Source organism: Somniosus microcephalus, chromosome 4 (assembly GCF_052327205.1).
Source record: "Somniosus microcephalus isolate GS21.2 chromosome 4, FLI_Smic_1.0, whole genome shotgun sequence".
Lineage (NCBI taxonomy): Eukaryota > Metazoa > Chordata > Chondrichthyes > Squaliformes > Somniosidae > Somniosus > Somniosus microcephalus.
In genome coordinates this window covers 20,101,331-20,115,207 of record NC_140990.1, presented here as the reverse complement: position 1 = coordinate 20,115,207, position 13,877 = coordinate 20,101,331, and the positions used below count along the sequence as shown (strand labels likewise).

At 46.2% G+C, this 13,877-nt stretch overlaps 1 gene segment (V, D, J or C); it reads left to right on the top strand.

The window, feature by feature from the left end:
* The first annotated feature begins 825 nt into the window (after positions 1 to 825).
* Positions 826 to 13,342, top strand: LOC147118368 (T cell receptor alpha variable 1-1-like). The segment is given in 2 exon segments: positions 826 to 883; positions 12,996 to 13,342. Coding segments are annotated over 2 exon segments (405 nt in total).
* The last annotated feature ends 535 nt before the right edge of the window (positions 13,343 to 13,877 follow it).

Genomic DNA, 13,877 nt, shown 5'->3' with positions numbered 1-13,877 from the left:
GGTAGACAAGGTGGTTAAGAATGCATACGGAATGCTTGCTGTTATTAGCCATGGCATAGAATAAGAGCAGGGGGGTTATGCTTCACCTGTACAAAACATTAGTTAGGCCTCAGCTAGAGTACTGCGTGCAGTTCTGATCACCACATTACAGGAAAGATGTGATTGCACTAGAGAGGGTACAGAGGAGATTTACAAGGATGTTGTTGGGAGTAGAGTATCATATATATGAGGTAAGACAGGATAGGCTGGGTTTGTTTTCCTTGGAACAGAGGAGGCTGAGGGGAGAACTTATTGAGGTGTATAAAATTATGAGGGGCCTAGATAAATTCGATAGAATGGACCTATTTCCCTTAGCAGAGGTGTCCAAAACCAGGGGGCACAGATTTAAAGTAATTGCTGGAAGGTTGAGAGGAAATTTGAGGAGAAATTTCTTCACCCAGATGGTTGTGGGGGTCTGGAACTCACTGCCTAAAAAAGACTGGTAGAGGCAGAAACCCGAACCACATTTATACAGTATTAGGATGTGCACTTGGGATGCTGCAACCTGCAGGGCTACGGACCAGGAGCTGGGAAGTGGGATTATGTTGGATAGCTCTTTGTTGGCCGGCGCGGACACGATGGGCCGAAATGGCTGCAACTTTCTATGATTCTATAAATTCTATGACTGAGTTTAACTAACATCGTGCATAACAAGCCACGAGACTTTGCCTTTAAGTTTGTGGTTGGGCAGAAGCGTAACGACTGCACTTCCTCTTCCGGGAGGTTCCTCGCTACAAAGACCAGCGCGGCCGCTTATTTCAGGGTCAGAACCCCTTTAATTAGAACATGAGGATGGAGATCCGAATAAGGTTAATCCTCTTCAATCTACCAATGTTCCTCTCAGGTGGGTTACACTTTAGCTTCTTGCAGATTAATTTTCAAGGAACCTCTTTGCACCTCCTTATTTAGCTATTGGACGTTTACAAGGAAAATAAGCCTGTCGGTAGCTTTAGTAGTGGGAAACCAAAACTAGGGGTCATAAATATAAGATAGTCACAAAAAAATCCATTGAGCAATTCCGGAGAAACCGCTTTAGTAAGACAATGTTTAGAATGTGGAACTCGCTACCACATAGAGTGGTTGAGGCGAATAGCGTAGATGTCTTTAAGGGGAAGGTAGATAAGCGCATGCGGGAAAAAGGATAGAGGGATATGTTGGTAGGGTGAGTAATTAAGGTGGGAGCCTAAACACCAGTACAGACCGGCTGGGCCGAATGGACTGTCTCTGCGCTGTAAAAGGCAATGTGATTCTATGTAGCTAAACGCACGAACATTTGTTTATTCCCATCCTGTTGCCCCTGGGTTTGATTATATTTCGCAGATGTCCTAGCCAAGGACGAGATATCCCAGTCACCGCCGACACTGGTCGCTATGGAAGGGTCCTCGATAAGAATGAACTGCAGCACTAGCATTCTGCTCAGCTTCGCGCAGTGGTACCGGCGCTACCCCGGCCGCAATCCGCAACTGGTGCCGACCGCGTTGGACGGCGATGTCAGACCGGGAAGAATTTGGGCGACTCTCAATCGAGCCCAGAAGTACAGCGGTCTCACCGTCGGAGAGGTCGCGGCAACGGACGCCGCCACCTACTTGTGTGCGGTGATCGCACCGTGTTGCAACCCAACGAGGGGCCAGTACAAAAACCGGGGAAGACAAGAGCAATACCGACGGCATACCGACCTCAACTCAAACGACATCACAAACACAGCATGCCCTGTCTGTAAAACACACTGACGGTGAACGGGGAGGCGGATGGCTGGAGTTACTCTGTGTAGGGACATTGTAAAGCGATTAACGTTAATTAATTAACTATGTCAATACCCATAGCGACTAGAGTAATTCTGTCCCCTACATGGAGCGACCAATATTCTGTTATCTCAATAGCGCTGATGTACATTAATCTATCTTTACTTTGCTCATGGCCCACTTTCATTCCCTTCCGTGTAATTTTTGTTTTAATATCAATTTTGAAAGAGCGGTCCAATCAGTACCACTCCCCTGGTCTTTCCCATAGCCCTGAAAAATTGTCTAAGTACAGATCCCACTCCCTTTTGAAAGTTACTATTGAGTTTGCCTTCTCCACCCTCCAAGGCACTGCATCCCAGATCATAACAACTCGCTGCTTTAAAAGAAAATCTACTCGTCTCCCCTCTGGTTCAATGCCAATTTTCTAAAGTGCGTCTCCTCTGGTCACAGACCCTTCTGCCTGTGGAAACCATTGCTCCTTCTTTACTCTACGATCAAAACCCCTCACTTATTTGCTTTTCTCACTCAGGGAACGTTTATTCTTAAACATTCACCACTGGCGCACCGTGACTGCAGTGTGTACCATCGACAAGATGCACTGCAGCAACTCGCCAAGGCTTCTTCGGCAGCACCTCCCAAACCCGCGACCTCTTCCACCGAAGAGGACAAGGACAGCAGGCGCCTGCGAACACCACCACCTCCAAGTGCCGTTCCTTCATCGTCGCTGGGGCAAAATACTGGTACTCCCTCCCTAACACCACTGTGGGAATACCTTGATCACACGCGAGGGCAGCGGTTCAAGAAGAAGACGTCTCCAGGGCAATTAGAGTCGGGCAATTGCTACCGGCCTTGTCAGCGAGGCCCACATCCTGATAATCAATTAAGAAAATGCCATCACGCTTTTGATGTGCGCGCGATTGTCTCTCCGCCTGTTGGGATTTATTATTCACGGTGTCTCCACTTTATCTGATTGCTTTTCCTCTGTGTTCTTTAGACAACGTTCCTGGATCGATAACTCACCAGCCAAAGGCTGAGATGACCGTTCAAGAGGGAGAGATCGCGACCATACCCTGCACCTATACAGGGGAGAGGAGCGTTTGCCTATACTGGTACCGGGATGGGCGGTCCGAGGGGCCGGAGTATATCCTCATCCGCTGCACCGACGGGTTCAGCGACAACGCGGCGTTTGCAAGGCAGCGCTTCAGCTCATCTTTGGCTAAAACTTACAAAGCCGTCAGCTTAAAGGTTTCACAGTTGACAGCTGCGGATTCCAGGAAATACTTCTGTGTTTTAACACCGCACACAGCGGTGTATTCAGGGCAAGTGCCTATACATAAACTACAGGTGCTCCGTCATGGGGAGAGACTGTGACAGTGAACTCTCGGTATCATTGTATTTCATGATCCAATGTTTCCGTGTAGTCCGAAGGAGAATCAGAGCATAGATAGATAGACAGGCACATGGATGACTGATAGATAGAGAGTGATAGAGAGTGATAGAGAGAGATAGAAAGTGATAGAGAGAGATAGAGGGAGATAGAGATAGGGAAAGAGAGATAGAGATAGATAGAGAGATAGACAGGCAGATAGATAGAGAGACAGAGAGATAGAGAGATAGAGAGATCGATAGCTAGAGAGATAGATAGAGAGGGAGATAGAGAGATAGAGATAGATAGATAGACAGAAAGAGAGATAGATAGTTAGACAGAGAGATAGAGCGCTAGAGAGATAGAGATAGAGAGATAGAGAGATGGAGAGATAGAAAGAGAGATAGAGAGAGAGATAGAGAGAGATAGCGAGAGAGAGAGAGATAGACAGACAGATCGATAGAGAGACAGAGAGATAGAGAGCGAGAGAGATCGACAGATAGAGATATAGAGAGATAGGGATAGATAGAGAGATAGACAGACAGAGAGATAGATAGATAGACAGAGAGATAGAGCGCTAGAGAGATAGAGATAGAGAGATAGAGAGATAGATAGAGAGAGAGATAGACAGAGAGATAGAGAGAGAGATAGAGAGAGATGTAGAGAGCGAGATAGAGAGATAGCGATAGAGAGAGATACAGATAGATAGAGGGATAGAGAGGTAGAGAGAGAGAGATAGATAGATAGATAGAGAGATAGTGAGCTAGATAGAGAGATAGATAGAGATGGAGAGATAGATAGAGAGATAGAGACATAGAGAGTTAGATAGATAGATAGATAGATAGATAGAGAGATAGATAGATAGAGAGATAGCTAGAGAGTTAGATAGATAGATAGATAGATAGTTAGATAGATAGATAGATAGATAGAGAGATAGATAGATAGAGAGATAGATAGAGAGTTAGATAGATAGATAGATAGTTAGATAAATAGATAGATAGATATGTAGATAGATAGATAGATAGATAGAGAGATAGGTAGATAGAGAGATAGATAGAGAGTTAGATAGATAGATAGATAGTTAGATAAATAGATAAATAGATAGATAGATATGTAGATAGATAGATAGATAGATAGATAGATAGATAGATAGATAGATAGATAGATAGATAGATAGATACGTGGAATATTGTGTAACCGGATGATATCCACAAATTAGAAGTATCTGGCCAATAAACTAAACGAAGACTTTTCGAAGTGCGTTGGTTAAAGGTGGAAGCAAATTGTTATCCCCCAATTCAACTCAATGAAATGACCCCACTTGGAACCGGGTTTCCACTGTAAACGATCAATGGAAGGAGTGGGGCACTAAAAGGGGAGGTTTGTGACAAGACTGAAAACAATGCTGCCAGGTCATGTTTGTCTTCAACTTTCAATCCCGTCACTGCCTCGCCGCTCTATACCTCCGTAACCTGCTCAGCCCGGTATACACGGATCCAGTTCATGGATCTCCAGCAGAGGCCCGCGCTCTTTGCTTTCCACCACGTTGTTCCTTCAGGCATCTTACGATGGATCTTTGGAACTCCATCCCCGCTGGTCCTTCTTGTTTGCCGTCTCACACCCTGGCGTCATATGCCTAACGATTCCTTATAAATTGGTTCTTTCATTGCACAAAGCCAATCGATGCACTGTCGCCTGTTATTGGGTAAATGGACTAAAATCAGAAATATTGTGCGAAGATCTTCCCCGGTAGATACGCCCGCATGATCATTAGGCGACGCTGGATGATTTGCAACGTTAAATATTTTAGTGAAAATATGCGACTTTAGATTTCCTGTGAATTGATATTAGTTGAACATTTTCCCACGGTGTTTTTATTAGCGATAAGAGTTAATATGGACCAAAGGAAATGTCACTTAATTATCGCCACATGGAATTCAAGTAAACCACCGATTATGTGAGTCTATAAATGCTGCTTGTGGAATCAGAGTAAGAGTGGATACAGGCAGGTATCACATTATTTGGTAAAATAGTTTTCCCATCACTACTTTGTATAACATGTGTGCAGAATTGAATTGAGACACATTTGCAATACTCGCAGTACCGAGGTTACGACCTGCAGGTGGCGCTGTTGCCCAAGGATTTATGCCGTGTCAACAAGCACTTCAAGGGGCCGGGCCATGTGTCGATTTCCGAACCAACATCCGACGGATTTACATTACAACCCCGTATAAGACATCAAATTGCAACGCATTCTTCAATTTCACGCTGTTTTTCTTCTGGTTCTTTCACTTATTTTGTCATTGTTATTGCCATTGTCGTTGTCATTGTTATTTTTGCCTGTAATTGTGGATAAACTTATATCCAATGGGAACTGCACCCGATACATATCACTGCTACTCTGAATTTTAGACACTTACGAGCGAGAGTCTAACCACAGCCGCTTGACATTCCACGGCATTAACATCACTCAATCCCCCACCATCAACATCCTACGGGTCACCATTGACCAGAAACTTTACTGGACCAGCCACATAAATACTGTGGAAATAAGAGCTGATCAGAGGTTAGTTATTCTACGGCGAGTGTCTCACCTCCTGACTCCCCAAAGCCTTTCCGCCATCTACAAGGCACAAGTAAGGAATGTGATGGAATATTCTCCACTTGCCTGGATGAGTGCAGCTCCAACACACAAGAAGGTCGACACCATCAGAAAAAAGCAGCCCCCTTGATTGGTATCTCATCCACCACCTCCAACACCGATGTACCGTGGCTGCAGTGTGCACCATCTACAAGATGCACTGCAGCAACTCGCCAAGCCTTCTTAGAAGTACATCGGCGATCCTTCATCGTCGCTGGGTCAAAATCCTGGAACTCCCAACCAAACAGCACTGTGGGAGTACCTTCACCACACGGACTGCAGCGGTTCAAGAAGGCGGCTCACCACCACCTTCTCACGGGCAATTAGGGAAGGGCAATAAATGCTGGCCTTGCCAGCGACGCCCACATCCCAGAAACGAATAAAAAACCATACATTCCCTTTCCAATGCAGAACGAAAGACACACAGAAAGTAACACGATGGGTAAATAAGATTCACTGAATGCTGCATCAGTCTATTGGCAATCGCCGCCGGTAATCAGAGTGCAATTCAGCCCAGTTTGTGGGTCCCGCGCACCAGGGCCGCAGTTATGCGGATTTTCCCGAAGTGCAGGTGTATTTACTCCACCTTCTGAAAGCAGGGAAGTAGATGGCGAGGTAGAGGATATACAAGGATTACGGAAGCCATGTCAATCACAGCTGCAGCGCTAAATTCCCTCCGCAATCTCTGCACTCCTCCAATTCTGGCCTCCTGCGTATCCCTGATTTTAATCACTCCACCATTGGTGGCCGTGCCTTCAGCTGCCTGGGCCTAAGCTTTAGAATTCCCTCCCTAAACTTCTCCGCCTCTTTTCCTCGCCCTCCTCCTTTAAGACGCTCTTTAAAAACTACCTCTCTGAAACTTTTGGTCAACTGCCCTAATATTTTCTCATGTCGCTAAGTGTCAAATTTTGGATGATAATCGCTCCTCTGAAGCGCCTTGCGGCGTTTTCATAGTCATAGAGCCGTAACGGCACAGAGGGAGGCCATTCGGCCCATCGAGTCCGTGCCGGCTCTCTGTAGAGCAATCCAGTCAGCCCCACTCCCTCGCTCTATCACCGTAGCCCTGCAGGTTTATTTCCCTCAAGTGCCTATCCAGTCTCCCCTTGAAAAGATTGACTATCTCCGCTTCCACCACTTCCATCGGCAGCGAGTTCCAGGTCCTCACCACTCGCTGCGTAAAACAGTCATTCCTCACAACTCCCCCCTCCCGTATCTCTTGCCCAAAACCTTAAATCTGTGACCCTTAGTCCTTGTACCATCATCTCGTGAGAACAGCCTTTCCACGTCTAGCCTATCCAAACACGTCATAATCTTGTACACCTCTATCAAATCACCCCTCAACTTCCTTTGCTCTAATGAAAAGAAATCCAGCTTCTCCAACCTGTCCTTGTGGCTAAGAATCCCCCATCCCCGGAACCGTTCTGTTAATCAAGGATGGAATCACTGCAATAGTCAGAAATGATATTGGGTCAAAGGATCAGGATAGTGAAACAGTTTGGGTGGAGATAAGGAATAACAAGGGGAAAAAGTCACTAGTGGGCGTAGTCCATAGGCCTCCTAACAGTTGCAACTCTGTTGGTCGGATTATAAATCAGGAAACAGTTGGGGCTTGTAATAAGGGAACAGCTATAATCATGGGGGATTTTAACTTTTATATTGGCTGGACTAATCAAATTGGGCATGGCAGCATTGAGGAAGAGTTCATAGAGTGTATTAGGGACGGGTTCCTTGAGCAGTATGTAACTGAACCAACCAGGGGGCAGGCAATCTTAGATCTGGTCCTGTGTAATGAGACAGGATTAATACAAAATGTCCTAGTAAATGATCCCCTTGGAATGAGTGACCATAATATGGTTGAATTCCAAATTCAGTTTGAGGGTGAGAGAGTTGGATCTCAAACCAGCGTACTAAGCTTAAATAAAGGAGGCTATGAAGGTATGAGAGTAGAATTGACTAAAGTGGGCTGGGAAAACAGATTAAAGTGTAAGACGGTACAAGAGCAGTGGTCTACATTCAAGGAGATATTTCACACCTTTCAAGATAAATATGTTCCACTGAGGAAAAAGAGGAGTAAAAGAAAAGACAGCCATCCGTGGCTTAGTAAAGTAATAAAGGATACTATTCGACTGAAAACAAAGGCATATAAATTAGCCAAATCTAGTGGGAGGATAGAAGATTGGGAAGCATTTAAAAGCCAGCAAACAATAACTAAAAGATTAATTAAGAAAGGGAAGATAGATTATGAAAGTAAACTAGCAAAACATATAAAAACAGATAGCAAGAGTTTCTACAGCTATATAAAAAGAAAAAGGGTGGCTAAAGTGAACGTTGGTCCCATGGATGATGGGACTGGGAAACTAGTGGTGGGGAACATGGAGATGGCAAAGGCACTGAACAAATATATTGTATCAGTCTTTACAGTAGAGGACTATAAAAATATCCCAACACTGGACAAACAGGGGGCAATGGGGGGGAGGAGCTAAACACGATTAAAATTACTAAGGAGATGGTACTCAGTAAAATAATGGGACTTAAGGCGGATAAATCCCCCGGACCTGATGGCCTGCATCCTAAGGTCTTGAGAGAAGTGGCGGTAGGGATTGTGGATGCATTGGTGATCATTTTCCAGAACTCCCTGGACTCAGGAAAGGTCCTGGCAGATTGGAAAACTGCTAATGTAACACCCTTATTTAAGAAGGGAAGTAGACAAAAAGCTGGAAACTATAGACCAGTTAGCCTAACATCTGTGGTTGGCAATATGTTGGAGTCCATTACTAAAGATACAGTAACAGAGCATTTGGAGAAACATAATTTAATAGGACAGAGTCAGCATGGTTTTACGAAGGGAAAGTCATGTTTGACAAATTTGCTCGAATTCTTTGAGGATGTAACATACAGGGTCGATAAAGGGGAACCAGCGGATGTAGTGTATTTGGACTTCCAAATGGCATTTGACAAGGTTCCTCACAAAAGATTACTGATCAAGATAAAAAAATCACGGGATTGGGTGTAATATACTGGCATGGGTGGAAGATTGGCTATCTAACAGAAAACAAAGGTTTCGGATAAATGGTTCATTCTCGGGCTGGCAATCAGTAACTAGTGGTGTTCCGCAGGGGTCAGTGCTGGGACACCAACTCTTTACAATCTATATTAACGATTTGAAGGAAGGGACCGAGTGCAACATATCCAAGTTTGCCGACGATACAAAGATGGGAGGGAAAGCAGTGAGTGAGGAGGAAATATAAACATGCAACAGGACATAGACAGGCTAAGTGAGTGGGCAGAGATTTGGCAGGTGCAATATAATGTTGGAAAGTGTGAGGTTATGCACTTTGGCAGAAAAAAATCAAAGAGCAAGTTATTATCTAAATGGAGAGAAACTGCAAACTGCTACAGTACAAAGGGATCTGGGGGTCCTGGTGCATGAAACACGAAACGTTAGGATGCAGGTGCAGCAGGTGATCAGGAAGGCCAATGGAATCTTGGCTTTTATTGCAAGGGGGATGGAGTATAAAAACAGGGAAGTCCTGCTGCAGTTATACAGGGTATTGGTGAGGCCACACCTGGAATACTGCGTGCAGTTTTGGTTTCCATATTTAAGAAAAGATATACATTGCTCTCGAGGCGGTTCAGAGAAGGTTCACTCGGTTCATTCCAGAGATGACGGGGTTGACGTATGAGGAAAGGTTGAGTAGGTTGGGACTCTACTCATTGGAGTTCAGAAGAATGAGAGGCGATCTTATCGAAACATATAAGATTGTGAGGGGGCTTGATCGGGTGGATGCGGTGAGGATGTTTCCACTGATGGGTGAGATTAGAACTACGGGGCATAATGTTAGAATAAGGGGCTGCCCTTTCAAAACTGAGATGAGGAGAAACTTCTTCACTCAGAGGGTTGTAAATCTATGGAATTTGCTACCCCAGAGAGCTGTGGAAGCTGCAACATTAAGTAAATTAAAAATGGAGATAGACATTTTCCTAGCAGATAAGGGAATTAGGGGTTACGGGGACAGGGCAGGGAAGTGGACGTGAGTCTAGATTCAGATCAGCCATTTTCCTATTGAATGGCGGAGCAGGCCCGAGGGGCCGTATGGCCTACTCCTGCTCCTATTTCTTATGTTCTTATGTTCACCCTCTCAAGGGCCTTCACATCCTTCCTAAAGTGCGGTGACCAGAGCTGAACGCAGTATTCCAGTTGTGGCCTAACCAGTGCTTTATAAAGGTTCAGCATAACTTCTATGCTTTTGTACTCAATACCTCTATTTATGAAGCCCAAGATCCCATATGCTTTGTTAACCACTCTATCAACATGTCCTGCCACCTTCAGGGACCTATGCACATTAACTCCCAGGTCCTTTTGTCCCTGCGCACTCTTTAAAACTGTGCCATTAAGCGTATATTGCCTCTCCTTGTTCCTTCTGCCAAAATGCATCACCTCACAATTCTCTGTACTAAATTCCATAATTCTCTGTATTACATTCCATCTGCCGCTTGTCTGCCCATTCTGCTAGCCTTTCTGTTGCAGTCCATTGGTATCATCATCACTGTTTGTCACACGTTGAAGGCGCTATATATATTGCTGTTGACTGGAGAGGTTGCGGAGCGAATGTAAACCTGCGTGAGAATGGCGCCGGGTGCAGAGAGATGATTCCTGTGGTATGAGGTGGCGAAGCCCGGCTGGATTGGAAAGTGGGATAGAGGGGAGAGAGTAGCGCTTAAGAAGGAAGAGGAAATTGAGACATCGGCCTCTCTGCTGTTGAACACAAAGTACTGCGTTCTGTGTAAGTGTGGTTTCGCGAGAAAGAACGAACACAAAAGATCATTCTGCTGATGTTTATACCTTTTCATCAAAGCGGCCAGGTGAATAAGACTCTCCATATTGCATTAGATTCTCATAGTTTTCGAAATAAAATGCCTTTGTGCTGTCACAAACATAACGTATTTCGCGCTTTTTAATTAAACTTGCTGATTGCTTCTTTAGATATCCGCAGACAGAAAATCTTGCCAAACATTTTAATAGGCCTTTACAGTTAGCGACCAAAGTATGTCTTCCTCGATTTCTCAGACAGCTAACTCGTAACTGGAAATACCAATGACGTCAGGTGACAACATTGCATGTCGCACCTTCAGACTGGCTCAGGAAAACATAAACCCTCCAATCTTTACCACTCCCCTCTCACCACTCACCTCTCCGCTCCTCCCCTTCTCTTCCACACAACTCTCCTCCCTTCCACTCATCTGTCACCCACACTCCTCCCTTCCCCTCTCCACCTTTCCACTCTCTTCCACTTCCCTCTCAACCACTCTCCGCCCTTCTCCTCTCCTACCTCCACTCTCTTCAGTCCAAAGATGTGCGGGTTAGGTTGATTGGCTATGATAAATTGACCCTTAGTGTTGGGGGGATTAAATACGTGGGGATAGGGTGGGATATGTGTTGGTGTAGGGGTTACGGGGATCGGGTGGGATATGTGTCGGTGCAGGCTCGATGGGCCGAAATGGCCTCTATCTGCACTGTGGGGTTTCTGTGATTCTGTGATTCTTCCACTCCCCTCTCACCCACTCTGCCCGCCGCTCCGCCCCTTCCCTTCCACACTACGCACCACCCTTACAATCTCCTCTCACTCACATTCCTCTCCTGTCCTCACTACCCTTCCATTCTCCTCCACTCGCCTGTCACCCACACTCATCTCCTCTTCTCTCCTCTCCACCCCTTCCCACCCATCCCTATCCCATCCCACTCACCCACTCTCATCCGATCTCCTCTTCACCCCTTCTCCGCTTCCCTCCCTTCCACTCCACTCTCATACATACACCACTCTCTCCACCACTTCCATCCCCTTCCCTGCCATCCCCTTCCACTCCCCTCTCACCCAAACTCCTCTCCTCTCCTATCCACCCCTCTCATCCCCTTCCCTCACATCGCCTTCCCTTCCCACTCACCCACTCTCCTCCTGTCCTCTCTCCTCTCCTCGCCACCCCACTCTTCCCCTTCCCTGCCCTCTCACCCACTCTCATCCCCACTACACTCCACCCCTCCTCCCCTTCCCTCCTTTCCACTCCCCTCTCCCCCATACACCACTCCATCTCTTCCATCCCCTTCCCCTTCCCCCCCCCATGCACACTACTCTCGTCTCCACCTCTCTCGTCTCCTCAATTCCCTCGCTTCCCCACCACTCCCCTGTCTTTCCCACCACTTCCCTAGCATCTCATTTCCTCCCTTCCCCATCCCTCCCCTCCGCACGCTCCCCCTCATTAACCCCCTCTCCTCTCCTATCACACCACCCGTCCCTACCCCTCCCAATTCCCTTCCCTTGTCTTCCCTACACATCACTCCACCGGCTTTCCATTTCCTCTCCTCTCCTCCCCATTGTTTCCTACCATTCCCCCGTCCTCTCCGCCCCTGCCCTCCCAATTACTCCCTATCTCCTCGCCTCCATTCCCCTCCCCTTCCAATCCCCTCTCCTCTCCTCCCCTCCCATCCCCACCCACCACCCACTTCTTCTCCTCCCCCGTCCACTCCCATCCCGTCCCCTCTACTCGTTACAATTGAACCTCGGGTTCTCTGCATGGAATTATAATCCGTAAAGCACGGATTTATTGCTCCTGTTATGATATAATCATTGAATATACCTTGCGTCTCTCCACAATTATTGCATTACTTCATCAATTCCCACAGTTCTTACGAAGTTCCCGATCCGCGTATTGTTGCATTACTGAATACCATTAGGCTACGAGTGACTCGGTTAGATATGCATCGTAGACGCAGAGTAACACGATCATCCTAAGAGATGACCAAAGGAACGATGCGAGTAAATATCAGTAGGGATCTTCCGGCGATGTTAGGACGTGGGGGACGGATCGCGAGCGCATGGTAGCTGAAAAGTGATGTTTCGACCACCAGTAGACGGGGGAGGTTTTGATTTACGGCAGCACACTAGAGGTAGATGAGTCATGTGTCGGGGGAAGGGGTGGAGACGTGTCTTGTATTGGGGCTCAATGTAACAGGTTAATCTCATCGCGTTGTCAGTGTTGTGCCTCTGGCTTACTGAATTTTAATTGCAATTATATGTCAAGCGGTACAAATGAACCTAGTACCAGCGATTGCGCTATTATTAATATGTCGGTGTTTAGAAGGGTCAGGGTCAGTGACAGGGATTGTGTGATTCAGTGTTGTCTGCGTTTAATTATTTTATTCTGTTCACAGGCCGGTGCGAAGCAGAGCAAGTGCGGCAGTCTCCCACGGTACAAACGGTTCAGCCCGGAGATAATGAGCAGATGGATTGCCGCTATGAGTCCTCGACCTACTACACCATGCATTGGTGCAAGCAACGATATGGTGAAGGTCCGGAGTGGATCAATCAAAGAACAACGTCAGGCCGAAAGACCACGGGTCGGTTTGAATTGGAGCTCCTCACTATAGACCAGAGCGGCAAGCTGATCATTGATAGCGTGGAGTTGGAGGACGCCGCCGTGTGTTACTGTGCAATGGATCGACATACTGATAGGAAGTGGCGCAATCGCTGTTCAAAAACCCTGCCTTTCTGCTACTAGACACGCGGCAGTTTGCAACCTAGAAAGAAGGCATTCTGCCTGGGGAAGGGGCAGAGAAGATTTGCAAATGCGAGGCTACACATATCAGGAAAGGATAAACAGGATGGATCTCATTTTTCTTGAAAAAAGAAGGCTGAAGGGTGACATAATAGAGCGCATTAAAATGATAAAAAACACTGGCTGAATTTACGGGCGACGCCAAATTGGGGGGTATAGTTAATACTGAGCAGGACTGCAACAAAGTACAGGAAGACATTTGCAGAATGGGCATATAATTGGCAAATGAAATCTAACACAGATAAATGTCAGGTATTACATTTTGGTAGGAAGAATAGTACTTGGAGGGTGCGAGTCGGGCTGGGGTAGAGGATCAACGGAATCTAGGAGTACAAATACACAAATCACTAAAAGTTGCGACACAGGTTAACAAGGCCATACAAATCAAACCAGGCACTCGGGTTTATTTCTAGAGGGATAGAATTGAAAAGTAGGGATGTTATGCTAAACTTGTATCGAATCTTGGTTAGACCACACT